Raw genomic sequence first — 12,035 nt, forward strand, 5'->3', positions numbered from 1 at the left:
GCCAGCGCACGGGGTGGGCCAATGCGCGGAGCCGGTCAGCGCGGGGCGGGCCTGGGGGCGGGGCTGCCCCGGAGCTGGAGCCGGCCCCTCCCTCGGCGCGGCAGCCCCCCCTCCCGCGAGCCCACAGACGCGCGCACAGCGGCAGGTGGAGCGGACTCAGCCTTTATTCCGCGCCTCGGCAGGCGGGGGCGGGGGCGGGGGCGGGGGCGGGGGCGGGGGCGGGGGCGGGGCGGCTCAGCAGGGCGCCCAGCATCTCCTCGCACATGGCTAGGCACCGCGGCACGTGGAAGCAGCCTGCAGGTAGAGGCGGGCAGGTAGTGAGGGCCGGGGGCAGCCGAGAGGCGCAACCCCTGCGGCCCCGCCCTCTCCCCCACTCACCTTTGAAAGGACCTCCCTTGATGGAGAGGGCCACCTTGCCCTCTCGGCTCAGGTAGCCAAACCATTCCCCGTACTCGGGATCGCGAAACTGGAATAACAGAGACAGTGACAGCTAGCGCCTGCAGGACCCGCCCAGATGCCACTGCATCGCTACCAGGGGTCAGAGCCTGGGTTGACCCCACGTAACGTGGCTCCAGAACCAGCGATCTTAACCGCGACACTGCGTCCTCCACAAAGATGAAAGCAGGGGTGGGCGCAGCAGGCAGGCTACAACTATATAACTGACTGGGCAAGGGGATGAGACACTGCTAGATGGAATGAAAGAACTCTGCCCTGGGGTGTAGAAATGTTCTCTATCGGGCCGGGCGCGGTGGCTCTCGCCTGCAATCCCAGCACTTTGGGAGGCCGAGGCGGGCGGATCACCTGAGGTCAGGAGTTCAAGATCAGCCTGGACAACATGGTGAAACCTCATCTCGACTAAAAATATAAAATTAGCCGGGCGTGGTGGCACGCACTTGTAATCTCAGCTACTCGGGAGGCTGAGGCGGGAGAATAGCTTGAACACAGGAGGCGGAGGTTGCAGTGAGCCGAGATCACGCCATTGCGCTCCAGCCTGGGTGACAGAGCGAGACTCCATCTCAAACAAACAAACGAACAAACAAACAAAAAAGTTCTCTATCGTGATTGTAGTGGTGGTTACGTTGATTCAAAGAAACAAACAACCCGGCCGGGTGCAAAGGCTCACATCTGTAATCCCAGCACTTTGGGAGGCCGAGGCGGGCGGATCACGAGGTCAGGAGATCGAGATCATCCTGGCTAACACAGTGAAACCCCGTCTCTACTAAAAATACAAAAAATTAGCCGGGCGTGGTGGCGGGCACCTGTAGTCCCAGCTACTCGGGAGGCTGAGGCAGGAGAATGGCGTGAACTCGGGAGGCGGAGCTTGCAGTGAGCCGAGATCGCGCCACTGCACTCCAGCCTGGGCAACAGAGCAAGACTCCGTCTCAAAAAAAAAAAAAAAAAAAAAAAAAGAAAGAAAGAAAAAGAAAAGAAACAAAGAACCCTGATGGAGGCGACGACCTGTCATGAACTCTTAAGAAGTGATTCCCTTGGAGCTCCCATTCCCGGCTTCACAGGCCTGTCTTCCAGTAGATGCACAATCTCATCTGACTGCTGTCCTGGCTCACCATTGGTCCCAAACTCATCTCGTCCTCCCTCTGCCCCTGCCCAGTGCCCATTCCACTCTCTTTCCTTCTCTCTCCACTAGCATTCCATGGGGCACCTGTCTCAGGGAGGCTTGTCAGTTCAGCCCCTTCTCAAAAGGATCATGGAATCAATTACATTGAAGTCCACTATGAAAATGTCTCTTTAAATGGTAGCCCATAAGAGTTGGTGTATTCTTCTTTATAGGAAGTAAAACTAGTCCTGGGCTGGGCACAGTGGCTCACGCCTATAATCCCAGCACTTTGAGAGGCTGAGGCGGGAGGATCACTTGAGGCCAGGAGTTTAAGACCAGCCTGAGAAACATAGTGAGACCCTATCTATAAAAAAAAAATTAAAGAATTAGCTGGGCGTGATGGCACACAGCTGTAGTCCCAGCTACCTGGGCGGCTGAGGTGGAAGGATCGCTTGAGCCCAGGAGGTTGAGGCTGCACTGAGCCATGATTGTGCCACTGCACTCAGCCTGGGCGATAGAGACCCTGTCTCAAAAAAAAATAAAGATAAAAATAAATAAATAAACAAACAAACAAATAAATAAATAAAAACTAGTGCTGCGTGTATTCATTCTATCTTTTGAGTTACATTGTTCAAGTCCTTACTAATTTTTTGACTACTTGACATGACACAGGAGGGTAAAGAAGAATTTCCTTCAATGTCTGGATTTTTGCCTTCTGTATTCTCTTATGTTGGTTGATGCATAATGACTTGCCTGTTTTTTTGTTTGTTGGTTGGTTTTTTGGGTTTTGTTTTTTTAAGACAGAGTTTCACTCTTGTCACCCAGACTGGATGGAGTGCAGTGGCATGATCCCAGCTCAATGCAACCTTCACCTCCCAGGTTCCAGTGATTCTCCTGCTTCAGCCTCCTGAGTAGCTGGGATTACAGGCACCCGCCACCAAGCCCAGCTAATTTATTTATTTTTATTTATTTTTATTTATTTATTTATTTTTTTTGGATGGAGTTTTGCTCCTGTTGCCCAGGCTGGAGTGCTTCCCAGGTTCAAGTGATTCTCCTGCCTCAATCTCCCCAGTAGTTGGGATTACAGGCACCCGCCACCACACCCGGCTAATTTTTTGTATTTTTAACAGAGATGGGGTTTCACCATGTCAGCCAGGCTGTTCTCGAACTCCTGATCTCAAGTGATCCGCCTGCCTTGGCCTTTCAAAGTGCTGGAATGACAGGCGTGAGCCACCACGCCCGGCCCAATTTTTGTATTTTTAGTAGAGACGGGGTTTCGCCATGTTGGCCAGGCTGGTCCAGAACTCCTGACCTCAGGTGATCCACCCGCCTCAGTCTCCCAAAGTGCTGAGATTACAGGCATGAGCCACCATGCCCAGCCGATTTACCTGTTGGTTATAAGCTTTGTAATTGTTTAATGTCATCTATATCTTATTAAAATGTATTCCTTCAATTTCATTTTTGAGTTATAACTGGTGGCCCCTAACACATACTCTATGAATGCATTAAATATTAAGATATAGCTTCAGGTCTAACAACCTTGGTGGTTTGGAAGTAGTGATGAGCATATGTGATACTTGCAGATGTCTCTCTAACTGCAATGCAATATAAACACATCTGGATTTCGATCGGTGACAAAGCCAGGCACTTCTATTACCAATGTGGTTCATTGCCTCCACTCATAATGGAAGCAAATGCTAGTTTCAGTTAAGAGGTTAGTACAAATAAAGATGTGATTCTCCGCCCCCGGTTTCGAAGCCCACAGACCCCAGAATAAGATCCCCTGCTATAGTCCTCGCAGTACCAGGGTTCACCAGTGGAGTCGGAGTCGTGGCTTTAGAAACACATGATGAATCTTCATTCATTCACCATCCAGGCCTTGCCACCACTGGGTGCCATGCCCCTTCCTGCATTCAGCAGCTCGAGTTGCCTCCTGGGCAGCAGTCAAGACAGCTTATCACTCTGCTCCTAGCACTTGGGCCTCAGGGGGCCCCTGGCTTGGTTTTCTTCCTACGTCACCACTGATTCTTGTCTCCTTTGCTGGGCCCCCATTTCCCTTTTTGCCTCATAGATCTCAGCAGCATCTGTACTCTTTTTTTTTTTTTTTTTTTTTTTTTTTTTTGAGACCAAGTCTTGCTCTTGTCCCCCAGGCTGGAGTGCAATGGTGCGATCTCGGCTCACTGCAATCTCTGCCTCCTGGGTTCAAGCGATTCTCCCGCCTCTGCCTCCCAGGTAGCTGGGATTACAGGCACCTGCCACCACACTTGGCTAATTTTTGTATTTTTAGTAGAGACGGGGTTTCACCATGTTGGCCAGGCTGGTTTTGAACTCCTGACCTCAGGTGATCCACCTGCCTCAGTCTCCCAAAGTGCTGGGATTACAGGCGTGAGCCACTGCGCCCGGCCTTTTTTTGAGACGGGGTCTCGCTCTGTTGCCCAGCCCAGGCTGGAGTGCAGTGGTGTGATCATAACTCATTGCAGCCTCAAACTGGGCTTAAGCAGTCCTCCTGCCTCAGCCTCCTGAGTAGCTAGGACTACAGGTGTGCATGACACCCAGCTAATTTTTTAAAATTTTTTGTAGAGACCAGGTCTTGCTATGTTGCCCAGACTGGTTTTGAACTCCTCAGTTCAAGCGATCCTCCCGCCTCAGCCTCCCAAAGTGCTAGGATTATAGACATGAGCCACTGTGCCAGGCAGCATGTACATTCTTGTGATACTGAAAACATTCATGGTGAGTCCAGATCTCTCCGTCTGAACTAGAGACTCAGGAATCCCACTGCTGCTCCACCAGACTGTGAACCCTCTGTCCCCACCAGCTCCCACCTGGCCAGCCCTCACTGGCTGGGATGACAGCTACAGCTTCCTCTGCTGTCCCAGCTTCTGCCCTGTACCCTACAGACTTCCCCCATAACACCCTTCCCTCCAAGCCCCAGGACCCAGGTAACAATGGAATCAGACCAGGCGGCTGGAGTCCGTCCCTTGCCCACTCTGCCTTTATCCTCCCGGGCTGCCAGGCCCCCCTGCTGTGCCACGTGCCCCACCCTGCCCAGACTCCCAGTCCCTCAGACACACCCCTGATTGACTCGGCCCCTGCTCAGTGCTTCCCTGCTGCCACCCCATAGGAAAGAGCCCCCCACAACCCTCTGCAGTGGTATTATTCCCACAGCTGTCACTCTCACCACCACCTAGGTCTGCTTGCTTACAGTCTGCTCCCCCTGCCCCCACCACCAAAATTCGAGCTCTAGGAGGGCAGAGGCTTCTTCGTGGACTGAACGAACAGCACTGGGGCTCCGGAAACTCTCAGACCAGCTGAGCGACTGTGCTCAGCCTCAGCGAGGGGACAAGAGCGCAGCCGGGCCAGACTCCCCCCATTCCCCCATTCAGCCTCTAGAGGGGACAAGGAGGCAGCGCTCACCTGGCGGAAGGTGTACTCAGCCACTTGGTAGAAGAGGCGCAGCAGTACAGGGGCCCCACTGTCGCTGTAACCCATGAGGAAGGCAATCATGGCTTCACTGTGTGGCCACCAGAGCTTCATGGCCCACTCCAGCTGAGGGGAGAGCAGGGGCAGGCATCTCAGCAGGACACTCCCCTCCCCAACTTTCCAGACCTGGCTGCGTCTCCATTGGCCCAAGCTACTGGAGGTGAATTGTGGGACACCTTTGGACGTTCTGAAGGACCCCTCCCAGTGACATCAGCTTCCTGACCTGTAGATCCTTGCATAGACACCAGGGCCCCAGACCAATGGCATATATGTCTGAGCATCAGCGTTTTGCCAGCTCCCTGGCGGCCTCCATATGACATGGGACTGGGGAGCACTGGTGTCAGAGGTCTGTGAACCAGAGCAACTCCATCTTAAACAGGAGCTGGGTCAAATGAGGCTGAAACCTACTGGGCTGCATTCCCAGATGGCTGAGGCATTCTAAGTCGCAGGTTGAGATATGAGGTCGGCACAAAATACAGGTTATATTGCTGATAAAACAGATTGCAGTAAAGGAGCCGGCCAAAACCCACCGAAACCAAGGTGGCCATGAGAGTGACCTCTGGTCATCCTCGCTGCTACACTCCCACCAGCGCCATGACAGTTTACAAATGCCATGGCGACGTCAGGAAGTTACCCTATGCGGTCTAAAAAGGGGAGGCATGAAAAATCCACCCCTTGTTTAGCATATCATCAAGAAATAACCATAAAAATGGGCAACCAGCCGGGTGCAGTGGCTCACGCCTATAATCCCAGCACTTTGGGAGGATGAGGAGGTCGGATCACCTGAGGTCGGGAGTTCGAGACCAGCCTGACCAACATGGAGAAACCCCGTCTCTACTAAAAATACAAAATTAGCCGGGCATGGTGGCCCATGCCTGTAATCCTAGCTACTTGGGAGGCTAGGGCAGGAGAATCGCTTGAACCCAGGAAGCAGAGGTTGCGGTGAAGTGAGCCGAGATGGTGCCATTGCACTCCAGCCTGGGCAACAAGAGCAAAAACTCCACCTCAAAAAAAAAAAAAAAAAAAAAAAAAGGCAACCAGCAGCCCTCAGGGCTGCTCTGCCTAGGGAGTAACCATTCTTTTATTCCTTTACTTTCTTAATAAACTTGCTTTCACTTTGCATTGCGGACTCGCCCTGAATTCTTTCTTGGGCAAGATCCAAGAACCCTCTTCTGGGGTCTGCATCATGACCCCTTTCCTGTAACACTGGCACAGAAGCTGAAAGCAGGCCTCTAGGTTCGAATCCAGCCCCAGGTTACCCTCTAGAGAAGCACCCAACTCCCTGGGCAGAAAGCCTTAGAACAGCGTGGGTCACACATGGCCCTGGGCGCTCTCCCACCTGGGTGGGGCAGAAGTCATCAGCATCCTGGAAGTAAAAGAGGCCTCCGTGGTCAGGGTCCCATCCGGAGCGGAAGGGCAACAACAGGAACTTGTCAACCACATGGGCTCGAAGTTCAGGGTCGCCTTTCCGAATGCAATGACGGAGCAGAAACCAGCCGGCTTCCAGCGCGTGGCCTGGTGAGGGTTGGAGTACGGAGTACGGAAGTGTGGGGGTGGGGTTGAGGGAGGGAACAGAGGGAGCAAAAGCCCCTGGCACCTCTCTGCTCCCTCCCTAACAATGAGCAGGGCTCTGAGCTCCCTGGCCCTGGAATCCTGCTCCTCTGCAGAAACCCCCAGCCTTGGGAAGCCCATCCTCTCTCCTCTGCCTCCTCAAGGCGCCCCCGCCAGGCACTCCCATATCTGAAGCCCAGAATGCAAGGTTCAGCGCTCCCCTCCTCCTGGGTGGCCCCCAGCCCACCCTGCCCCTCACCTGGGTTCTGCTGTCTCCCCAGGCAGCCAGAAAGTTCCTTGCCATCCTCTGACACATTCTCCAGCACAGCTTGTCCATCCCTCTACCGGGAAGGAGCAGAAGGGAATGTTGCCTCCAGCCCTTTCACCCACCCAGCCACCCAACTAGAAAGACCCAGCTCCAGAAATCCCTTCCTCCCTCCCTCTCACCCAAGCCCCTGGACCTGCTGGCTTGGGTGGGCCAGGCTCAGAGGGGCATTTGAGGAGGGGCTGATTCACTCCCTTGGGCCTAGCAAGTTGTTTTTTCTTTTTTCTTTCTTTTTTTTTTTTAGACAGTCTTGCTCTGTCACCCAGGCTAAAGTGCAGTGGCCTCAATCTCGACTCACTACAACCTCCACCTCCTGGGTTCATGCGATTCTCCTGCCTCAGCCTCCCTAGTAGCTGGGATTACAGGCATGCACCACCATGCCCAGCTAATTTTTGTATTTTTAGTAGAGACGGGTTTTCACTATGTTGGCCAGGCTGGTCTCCAACTCCTGACCTCAAGTGATCCACCCGCCTCAGCCTCCCAAAGTGCTGGGATTACAGGCATGAGCCACCGCATCCAGCCCAGGCCTAGGAAGTTGTAATCCTCACTTCTGGCCTGATCCTCTCCAGCAGGGGAGGGTAAAACATTGAATGGGGACAGACAGGGCGGGTTTCACGGGCCAGAGGCCTGGAAGGGACTTGGGTGGGGCAGGAGGGGTCTCCTTCTGTCAGGCCTTGCCTGGGGCTCCGCATTCTCCCTCCAGCCCTCAGGCCCTCCACCTTCCCCAGGTGGGGACCTCCCCGAATCTCTGACTTTCCAGGTGTGTCAAGCCCCAGGGTGCCCAGGGGAGTGGGGGAGTGGAGGGCCTCCCACCACCCCAGCTCCCCAGGCACCCCCCACCTGCACATGCTGCAGAATCCTCTGGGCGCACCAGTCCCCCAGCTCTGCGTATTTGCTCTCCAGCTCCTCATCTGCCTCCCCTAGCTGCTCCACCAGGTTCAGCAGCATCATGGGCACCGCCATGGGCTCCGCAGCCGGGGCCCCCTGGAGCTGGGGCCGGCCCAGTCCCGACGCGTCCTCCTGCACCCAGTGGACGATCTGATCCATCATCTCCACCGCTTCCGTCTGGGGGTGCAGGAGGCAAGGGGAGGCCCAGGCTGAGGCTACATCCTGTGCCATCCCCCTGGACACGGCCCTGGGGTGGGAGAGCCAATTCCTCTCCCGAACCCAGAGACACCTTTACCCAGGGCCTACTCGGGGCCTGGCACCCAGCATCCAGTAGGGGCCAGTCAGATCTGCCCCACTCTGCCTTGGGGGTTCCCAGTCTGGGGGTGCAGCCCCTTCCAGGCTGTGGGGTCAGGGTCTGGCAGCATAGGGAGCCCAGGGAAGAGGGAGGGGCCTCTTCCCAGTTGGGGGCAGGTCGTGGATAGGGCCCTCTCCGTCTGCACCCCTATGGGGGTAAGGGAGCATTCAGAGGTGAAGGGGACTTGGCCCACAGATGGGTCCATGGGAGGGGACTTGCGTAGTGAGTGGGAATGCATCAGGTGGCCATGGCAGGGTCCCAGGCTGGGGTCTTCAGGAGCACCCTCCTCTCACACACCTGGTACTGCACTTCCCCTGTGGCCCTCCACAGCTCGTTCATGGCCATGGTGTAGAAACACTCGCTGAAGATGGTCCGTTGCACCTTGACCGGGCGGCCGTCCCGAGTCAGCACAAAGGCACATTTCTTGCCAGGAGGTGCCACCCGGGCATAACGCAGCAAGAACTCACCACCTGGAGGTTGGGGGGTTGGCATGCCAGGAGTAAGGCCAGGACACCCCACACACACCACCCTTGAGCCTCCCCAAGTCCTTCGCTGCTTCTAGACCCCTCTAGGAACTCCGCACATGTGCCCTGTTGAGTAAACATGGACGGAGTCACTGGGAGATGGGCAGGAAGGGGGCACCTACCTGCTTTTGCTGCGTCCAGAAGCTGAGCATGGCGGAAGCGCTCGAAAGTGCGGTACAGGCGACAATACATCCATACCTGCGGGGTACGGGAGGGAACGTGGCTTAAGTGGCCAGCTGGGCTGAGGTGGGGAGACCTTTGAGGCGATGGGCCGTGTGCCTGAGCTTCCAGGCTGGGAACACCATACCTGCCTCCCCTGCAGCCACACATACTTCAGGTCATCATACACCTGCCCCTCGCGGCCAAGGCATGTGAAGAAGCCCCTGTGGGAAGGCAGGGTTAGCAAAGTCTGGAAGGGGCCTTGCCAGCCCCTCCTGCCCCTCTGGGGCCAGCAAATCTGTGAGGTGCCTGAGAGTGAGAAGGGGCCTCAGGAAGGGCAAAAACCCTGCAAAGGACTCCAGAAGCGCGCCGAGTACCCGTGCTCCTGGTCGTGGGAGTGCTCCATCCAGAAAGCCACCACGCGGTCCAGCTCCTGCCCCACGCGCTCCTTCCAGGCCTGCAGAGTCTCTCGCTCTTTCTCCATGTCCTAGGGGAACTGGGGCTTGAAGGCGCAGCCCCCACGTGGGACCTAGGCCCCCCAGCCTCGGGAACCAGCCCTCGGGGATCCCCCCACCTCTACACGGGGCTTCAGATGTCACCATCCCAGGGACCCTCCAAGACAGCACTCCCCCCAAGCACCCCACCACTGGCCTGTCGTGCTCGGAGACCCTTGCTCATCCCTCCCTCTCCTCTAGGAAGCCAGACAGAGTTGGTCACGGTCCCGTGACTGTCACTCAGCTGACAGAGCCGCGCCCGGCTCACCCACCCCCTCCTCTTCAGGGTTCCGCTGGGCCTGGGGGCGGGGCTTTCAGGCCCCGCCCTCGCACTTGTTCCTGCCTCGACCCTCCCCTCGAATGGGCCAGTCCCTCCAGGGCTCCTGCTGGGTGCCCTGGTCTCAAGATCCTGCTTGGTGGGAAAAACTGGGATGGCCAAAAGGTCTGGGATAAGGGGGAAGGGGGAACGGGGCTGCCACCCATCCCGCCCTACACCAGGGGCCCGGGCAGGGTGGCTGAGGGCCTTGGCCCTACCAAGCCTGTGGGGCAGGGGTGCAGCAGGACAGGGAACAGCTAGTGGGCCTGAATGCAGAGGTCCCTCTGACCTGTCACCACACAGGGTAGACAGAAGGCAAGTTCTGTTTTGTTTTGTTTTGTTTTGTTTTGTTTTGTTTTGTTTGAGACAGTGTCCTGTCGCCCAGGCAGCTCACTGCAGCCTTGACCTGTCAGGCTCAAGCAATCCTCCCATCTCAGCCTCCTGAGTAGCTGGGACCACAGGTGTGGGCCACCATGCCTAGCTAATTTTTGTATTTTTAGTGGAGACAGGGTTTTGCAATGTTGCCCAGGCTGGTCTCGAACTCCTAAGCTCAAGCGATCCTCCTGCGTCAGCCTCCCAAAGTGCTGGGATTATAGGCGTGAGCCACCGTGCCCAGCCTAGCAAGTCCTCTCTTTTGAATCAGTTTGTCACCAACTACCTCAACAGTCAGTAATGGGCAGCCATTTGCGCTAATTTTTTTTTCTTTCCAAGATGGGGTCTTGCTCTGTTGCCCAGGCTGGAGTGCAGTGGCATGAGTTTGGCTCACTGCAACCTCCGCTTCCCGGGTTTAAGCAATTCTCCTGCCTCAGCCTCTGGAGTAGCTGGGATTACAGGTGCCTGCCACCATGCCTAGCTAATTTTTTTTTTTTTTTTTTTTGTATTTCTAGTAGAGACGGTTTTTCACCATGTTGGCCAGGCTGGTCTCAAATTCCTGACCTTGTGACCACCTGCCTCGGCCTCCCAAAGTGCTGGTGTTACAGGTGTGAGCCACCGCGCCCGGCCTTGGCACTGACTTCTTTACACAAGTGATACAGCTCTAAGTCCAGACAGTAACTGCAGGTAAGAGCTCATACCCCCCTTCTCTGGGCTACAAGGCAGCTGGGCTGAGCTGTTTCCTACCTTCCAGGCCAACAGCGCACAGAATGGTTCCAGCCTCTGGGCGTGGTGCTGCACTGCTGGTCTTTGATGCCACAGTGGCTGTCTCAGTCCCTGCTGCAGGCTGACCCACCCAACCCCAAACAGTTCCCCTTCGGGATGCTTGGTAATGAGGCTGATGCCTCTGGCAGCTGGGGAGGCATCCTCTGTGTGCTTGCACCCACCCTCAGCCTCGGCTCATGCTCAGGGGATGAGCTTTGTGCCCAGTCGGGCTGTATCTACCTGCCCTGTTCACAGGCCTGTCATGTTCATGTCCAGCCTCCCTCCTGCCTCCCCAGACTGAGTGGTGCCCTCAGACGGAAACTCGGTATTTTCAGATAAACACCAGAGGCATGACTGATGTGGCCCTTGCCTTCTGGACTGTGATGCAGCCGTGGTGAGACAAGTGAGCCGAAGGAATGTGGAGGGTGGGTAGCCCCACAGGTGCCAGCTACAGGAGTGGGGTAGGAAGAACCCTTGTACCACCCGCACGAGGCGAAGCGCCCACAAAGCCATTTGCCAAAGGTATGGCAAATCTGCAAGGCCCCTCGGTTCTGGGTCCAGCCCCATGTGGCCTCTGGCCTCCACCAGCCCCAGCCATAACTCCTACCGCTCTGCTCTGAAGGACACTTTCCCACCCCTCTTCTTGGGCCTCTGTGAGGCTAGGCTCCAAGGCAGGTCACAGTTGGTGCGGTGGGTAAGACAGAGCCATGGCTCCTGGTGTCAAGCCCTGGCCAGTCTGCTTCCCCCTACCCCCACATGACACAGCAGACCCCACAAGACAGAGGCTTCCCAGAAGAGGTCGCATTCAACAGGGCCTTGCACACACACCCATGCCACAGGTGGCGACATGGAGGCTTTTGCTACTCCAGGAGCTTCTGGTAGCAGAGTGTCTGGGTGCTGAGAGGAAAGCTGGGCAGTAGAGGTGTGTGGGGCAAACAAAGGCAGGCGGCAGGGGCTTGGAGGGGGCGGGGAATGCAGGTGCGCCAGGAGCACCAGGCCCCAGAAGCAGGGTGTCACTCCCCTCGGACCCGCCTAGGCCTGTGCTGCTCCGGCCACCTTGCCCCGGGGCTTTCTGGGCCTCCTGGCACAAATTCAGGCAATGGGATCCCAGCTGTCCTACTGACCCAGCTGCTAGGTGGTCTGGATCACAAGCTCTTGCTTCTTCCCCTTGGGGGCATGGCTCACATGTAAGAGGAAGCCACCTCTGCAGTACCCATGGTGGACTTGACTCAGCCCACCTCCCCGCAACCC

General features: G+C 56.3%; 1 protein-coding gene across 1 annotated transcript; it reads right to left on the bottom strand.

The window, feature by feature from the left end:
* Positions 1 to 146: 146 nt before the first annotated feature.
* On the bottom strand, positions 147 to 9,542 carry RENBP (renin binding protein). The gene is made up of 11 exons (XM_030807021.1): positions 9,489 to 9,542; positions 9,215 to 9,324; positions 8,986 to 9,061; positions 8,801 to 8,876; positions 8,452 to 8,624; positions 7,752 to 7,976; positions 6,846 to 6,927; positions 6,375 to 6,550; positions 4,970 to 5,101; positions 379 to 466; positions 147 to 294 (listed from the first exon to the last, which is right to left on the bottom strand). Exons 1-11 carry the CDS (start codon positions 9,513 to 9,515, stop codon positions 164 to 166), a joined length of 1,296 nt encoding a protein of 431 aa, XP_030662881.1. The 5' UTR covers positions 9,516 to 9,542; the 3' UTR covers positions 147 to 163.
* Between the last annotated feature and the right edge of the window lie 2,493 nt (positions 9,543 to 12,035).

This window comes from Nomascus leucogenys, chromosome X (assembly GCF_006542625.1).
Source record: "Nomascus leucogenys isolate Asia chromosome X, Asia_NLE_v1, whole genome shotgun sequence".
Lineage (NCBI taxonomy): Eukaryota > Metazoa > Chordata > Mammalia > Primates > Hylobatidae > Nomascus > Nomascus leucogenys.